Source organism: Cygnus olor, chromosome 2 (genome assembly GCF_009769625.2).
Source record: "Cygnus olor isolate bCygOlo1 chromosome 2, bCygOlo1.pri.v2, whole genome shotgun sequence".
In the NCBI taxonomy this organism is placed as follows: Eukaryota; Metazoa; Chordata; class Aves; order Anseriformes; family Anatidae; genus Cygnus; species Cygnus olor.
The window spans coordinates 16,633,803-16,639,802 of record NC_049170.1 but is presented as its reverse complement, the minus strand read 5'-3'; the positions used below and the strand labels follow the sequence as shown (position 1 = coordinate 16,639,802).

At 50.1% G+C, this 6,000-nt stretch overlaps 1 protein-coding gene across 2 annotated transcripts in view; it reads left to right on the top strand.

The window, feature by feature from the left end:
- The first annotated feature begins 1,393 nt into the window (after positions 1-1,393).
- Positions 1,394-6,000, top strand: part of JCAD (junctional cadherin 5 associated) — a 57,676-nt gene continuing 53,069 nt past the window's right edge. The window contains exon 1 of one of the 2 annotated variants that reach the window (XM_040546531.1): positions 1,394-1,608. Coding sequence is in view for 1 of the 2 variants with exons in the window: in XM_040546535.1 (XP_040402469.1) it covers positions 1,571-1,608 (38 nt within the window). In the remaining variant the exon portion in view is untranslated. The remainder of the gene's footprint in view (positions 1,609-6,000) is intronic. The other variant, XM_040546535.1, reaches the window with a different exon arrangement.

Here is a 6,000-nt window from a genome sequence, read left to right as displayed (position 1 = left end):
TCACCTCCCTGCTCCCAGGGCCAAAACAGCAAGCTCCCAGAGCCGGGCTGGGCCAGGCATTGTGAGGACCTCAGGGAGCTCAGCCTGAGCTCTGGGAAGCAGCGCGGTGTCCCCAGAGGTAGCACTCGTCCTACAGCAGGAGAACCAAGCAGGTGCCCCAATCCTTCCTGACAGACAAACCTACTCTCGCCCACGCTGGTCATTGAAGATGCTGGGCTGGGCTCTCCTGAGGCCAGTGGTGACCCACAGGAGGCAGCACCCCGGGTGCAGGGCGCTGGCTGAGAGGTGCAGGACAGCTTCCAGCTCCCCCCCACGCTGGGGCGGGATGCCTGCCTGCGGTTTTCAGATGGGCTGATTACGTCTGCAAAGCACTTGGGAACGTTTTGGGATGAAAAGCATTATGTAAGGGTAAGATAATGTTATTTATAGAGCCAGGTTTTATTTAAAATGGAATTAAACTCTGGCTCATGAAGCCTCTGTTGTCAAAGACAAATTGGAACTTGTCCTCCTTTCCTCTCTAGCATTTTGCATCCAAATTGTTCTCCTTCCTCAGTTCAGCCTGAACTTTAAGGATGTGCTTTATTTACCAAACATACCTCTCTGGCAGTTACTAGATCTATTTTCCTGAGCCATCAGCTGGGAGGTGAACCTGGGAGCCTGGACCATGGCTGTGCCGTGCAGTGACAGCAGCTGCGGCACCAAAGTGTCATACAACAGGAAATGAAGGCAGGTTTTGAGCTGGATTAAATAAATAAAAAAATCAAAACCACCCAACCAGTTTCCTGGGCACAGTATTTTGCCTGTGTTTGACAATTTCCATAGTAATATGTGAGCTGCAGGGAGGCTATCAGGTTTGCAGCCCTGCTGGGGATGGCATTTCTTCAGCGTGCTAATACCTGTGTTCTTGTACAGCTACAGACATGATGGCCTTTTCAGATGTTGCCTTTTTACCTTAAACAGCTTTATTTGTTTGTTTTTTGTTGATGTTGTTTGAAGGACTATATTGAAATCCCCCAAAGTTGTACTTTTCACAAAACACGAAAACCCATTTGTGCTGATGTCTGATGAAATCCACGCTAACAGGTGCTGGGAATATAGTTTTACGAGGCACCTTACAGCACCTTACAGAGGTTGGTCTGCACAGTTCATCTGCTGTCTCTCACTTGTCTCAGTATCTAGCATGAAATTCCACACATGCCTTTTATTTAGGAAAGAACACAAAAGTATGTTATCTTATTCCTCTGGAATTTTCCACAGTTATTTAACATGTTAGTTTAAGCATAATTGGTGAGTGGGCTCTTGAAATTTATATCTTAGCAGCGCTTATTTACATCAGGCTTAAAGTAGTCCGTTTCAGCCGAGGTAGACGTGAAGCATTAGATTGCAAACGTACCTAATCCATCTCTCCTCCCCCACGACCAGAAATCCTGTGGTTAAAATAACACAGCCTCTATTCAGAGCACAAACTTAGAGCTGCTAGCGGGAGCAGGCTCGGGATTTAGACAACTCTCCGCAGATGAAGCTGTTGAAAGGTCTCTCCCGGTTTTGTTTCCCATCCTACTTTTGATCCATGCAAGGAAGACAGGGGCTCTCCTGCGTGCAAGCAAGGTAAAGATCTTCTGCGTTCTGTGTGCGTCTGCATGCGTACGTAAAGGAGCCTGTAAATGTGACTGTAAAAATGCAAATGTGACTGTAAAAATGTAGCTGCTTCTATAGCGAGAAGCGTTTGGGAAATGGCTTCACAATCTTTAACTGTTAATCTGCTCTGGAGGCTGCTCCCATACAGCAGAGCAACGATGAAATGATAATCTGGCACGGCGAGGCTAGCAGCAGCAATTCCCCGCCGCACGGTAGAGAGGCTGAACGTGTGGGAAAGGCAGCAAATAACAGAACCGGGCACCCCTGTGGTCCGGCCAGCCTGCAGCACAGCAGGCGTGTTGCTGACCCCCAGGTGCAGCCCCTCTCAGGGGGCTCCACGCAGGAGGCAGCGCGGTGCCGGAGGTGGCAGCGGGTCTGGGAGCAGGGGATGCGCTGAGGCTCTTATGGCAACGGCAGCGCGGGGTGCTCAGAAGTGTTGGGATGCGGCGTGCTGGATAATCGACTGCCTGTATTTGCTCTTACTGCTTTCCGAGTCCCAGGAGATGTAGGAAAGCATCGCCTTGAGCGAGGCAGGATGCTTTCTCACAGCGCTTCAGGGCGCACCTCCTGCCTGCCACAGCTGCCCTCCCCTGGTCCCCGCTGTCCCAAAGCCCTGCCAGCCTGGCAGCACGCACCCAACTCCTCTGCTGCTCCGGAGGGAGGAGGAGGATGCTCTGCGTGCCAGGTCCCTCGCAATGCTGAGCTGCCATGCTGCGGGGAAGCTCCCGCCTGGCAGAGGTAACCTCGTCCCTCCAGCCGACGCCGCTGCTTTGTCCTGGAGGAGGAAATGTGGTTTTATCATCTGGGTGCCTGGCGTAGGGAGGGGGAAGCGAGGCTGCAAGGAACACAAACGCAGAGTTTTTCACGATAGCACATTGTGTACAGCACGCCGTGGCAGAGAGGCAGCTCGGAGGAGAGAGAATATGCACAGAACAAAGAAATGTGGTCAGGCAGCAACTATAAAATTTCCATATAGAAAGTCAAGCTGATGTCATTGCAACTTCCCAGAGCGGTGCCAAGAATCCTAAGCTCCATATCAAGATTCAGTGAAAATCCCCCGCATACTCACAATTTGTTCATGTGGAAAAATGAACTTTCATGGAAAATATGCATGGGAATCTGCCAGAGGAGTGTGTTGCTTTATTTCTTTTATTAATTTTGAGTATGTTAGTTCAGAGAGCAATCCCATTTTAGCATCAGCTGCCCCCATCCAAGAGTCAGAAGCTCTCATGCAAATGCTGGAGGTGAGGGAAGCGTGTTTTTTTTTTGTGCGACCAGTTGTCAGATGGGAAGAGCTGTTCGAGTAGGAAGGGGAGTGGGAAGGCTCAGTGGGATGACTGCATTAAAGCTTTTTTTCCTAGTGACAAATCTGAATCGTGATAAGACACACCTGAATGGAACAGCGTCACCAGCTTTTATAAGGCTGGATGTGTCAGGGGTGGGATTGCATGTAACTCCTGTGATTAAGATTTCTCGTACACGCCTCGCTATAAGACCGCATTCACAGTCCCTTATAACTTTGCCAGACTCGAAGCATTTAGACTGAATTTTTCCAACTTGTTTGTCTGCCTCAGGCTAAGTTCTTTTCTGGAAAATTTCAGCCAAAGCTGTCCAGCTATTTCCAAGAATGAGCATAGGGGGAAAAGGTGTTGTTGTCCAACTGGAAAAAGCAGAAAGGAAGAAACAGGAGGGGGGACCTGGTGATCCTTTCTTTGGATAGTTCTTATCCCTCTGCGCTTTGGAGCAGAGATCTGAAATTTGGCAGGAGCTGAGCTTTCTGTCAGGACTGTGGGTTGTTTTAATTTTTTATTTTTTTTTACTTTGTAAATCTCTTCCAATTTGGCCTCGTGATAGACTTTGAAGGGAAAAAATAGCAACTTATTAAGGACATGCTAGTGCTCAGTAGTCAAAATCTGCTGAGATTTCTTCCCGCGTGAGCGAGCCCAGCCCACTGTCCCAGCAGCTCCCGGCACTGACCCCGATGCTCCCGGGCACCCAGCGGTGCTGCCAAGCTCCTGCTGCTCCTGCTGCCTGCCCACAGCTCTGCAGGGACAAGGGGCTGAAGCATCACTCCAACCCTGGCAGGTACCAGAGCTCAGAAATGCTTGTGAAGCACCCAGAGCCTGTGGGAGATGTGCCACTGTTGGGAAAATCAGTCCTCTGTACACAGAGGAGGACTTGGGTGGCAGTTAAAGCCTAGGACCACACAGCACTAAGGAAAAAACAAAATACCGTACAACGTCTTAATCAGTGAAGACTGTCCACCCTGTCCCATGGGATAAAGCTGGGACCTCTAGCAAAATGCTGTGCGATCATCTAGTGAACAAGTGTATCATAACACATGGCAAAAGGGAGTCCTAGTTCTGCAAGCTCTTTCCTCGTGGGTTTTTCAGTCTTAAAGTTATTCTTGCGGCCTATTTCTGTGTGTAATGCGTATGCAGCACTTTCAGACAGATGGTGAAATGTCAGGGTTTCCAGTTTGCCACTTGACATGATTCCCACAGCGAAAGGTAGACAGCGGCAGTCTGCTCGCTTCCCTTCCCGCTGGAGCTGCAGGAAGTGGTGGCTGCTTTCGCTTCTTTTAGGGCTATGAGCCATGGAGCATCCCGTACAGCCTCTCCTTGCACAAAGGCAGGCAGTGATGCTTCATCACCTCCATCAGCTCCTTGGAGCCCCGTGCTCACATAAGGACTCCGATGTGCAAGGCGGTGTGGGTTTGATCAAAGACCAGAGGAGCAGCCACAGCTCCTCGGGAGCTGGCAGCATAAGCAGAGACCAGAGCTGCCTACAGACCACTGCTGAGAGATGAGGGAGCACCAAGAAGCCACGAGACTACACTGGCTGCCGTGGCAGGTAGTGCTTGCTCTGTCGCAGATGTCACAACAAAGAGTTTTAAGCAGGTTTTTTCTGCAGGAGAACTGAAATGGAGTTCAGGTGCGAACCCAAAACCTTCATCGCTTGTGACCTGCTCCAAACCCAGACCCCGCTCCTACCCCAGCTCTACTCACGGCTAGCAGCTGGCTTTATCCCTTCATGCTCTTCCTACAGGTTTGGTTGAATTAAAGCAGTCTGTGGGACAGGACTAGCTCAACAGCCACAGCCCCGCACCTTGGGACACGCTCTTTGCTGGAAATTAAAGTCCATGAAATTCATTCTGCAGCTCCTCAATGGACAAAGCAAGGCTTTTGTGTAATTCCTATTTCTCATATGTTTCCAAGTAATCGTGAGTTATGAACTGTTCTGTCTCAGGAATTAATGCTATTTTCCAAACAATCTGCTTTGATCTGCTCTGCAGACTCCTGGAGCCTGCAGGTTGCGTGGGCCGGGTCTTCTGTCTGGAGCCACACCAGGTCTGGGGTTTCTGAAGGTGGTCGTAATCACACCTTTGAGGACCCCAGATCCCATGGCTGCAGAGAGTCAGGCTCATCCCGGCCCCGTGCAAACCATACCCTACTCTGTATGGGGGCTGTGTCATGTCTTCGGGTGCAAGGATAGGGAAAGGATTTACCTTTTTCAAAAGAAACTAGCATAAGGTGAGGAAGATGAACATTTCAGCCTCTTGCACTGGCAAAGACCACCTGGGAACTCCCTACCCAGATGTAAATTCAGGTCTCCCACACTAAACTAAGTGCCATAGACTCCCCTAAGTCTTTTTCTATCATTCACAATACCCTTGTGAATCCCATAGTCTGTCTGTATGAAACCATGACATACACAAGTTCCTAATAACTTCAAGTTCTCTGAGGGCATTTTTTTAACTGCTTACAGCCTTTTAGCATGTTTTCACTTTCATTTAGATGTCTTGTCCCTCAGCAGTGAATTTCTTTCGTTTTCTCTTCTTTCCTGCTACTGCCGGTTGTTCGTTTGTGCCCTCGGCGTTTTCCACCTGCAGGGCAGGAGGCGCCTCCTTGTATCAAACCCCTGACAGCAGCGCTGAGTCTTGGCTGTGCTGAGCTCACCGCACGAGGTGACTCCAGCTCTGTAGCCACAGATAAAATCTCCTCCGTGTTTCCATCCCTGAGCCCGACCAAATCGAGCAGCATTTGAAGGCGAACCCATGTTGCAATTTGCAGCCTCCACCACCAAGGCTGTGTTTGTGTCTCTGCTGAAGACCTGCCAACGCCTGCCCGATGGGTCACGCCTGGCCATCCACAACCACCTTTGTCCTGTTGTCCTCGGGGACATGGTCCTGCAGTGCTAAGCTCTGCTCTTACCTGGACTTACCCAGCCGTGTCATCAGGCAAAATGCCCAAAGGGCTCGCAGAAGGCAACGCGTCCACTGCTGTGACTGCAAGGACTTGTACCCCTGCTGCACCCAGCACCAGGCAGAAACGGAGTTGTTGATAACCTATTGTGGAGAAA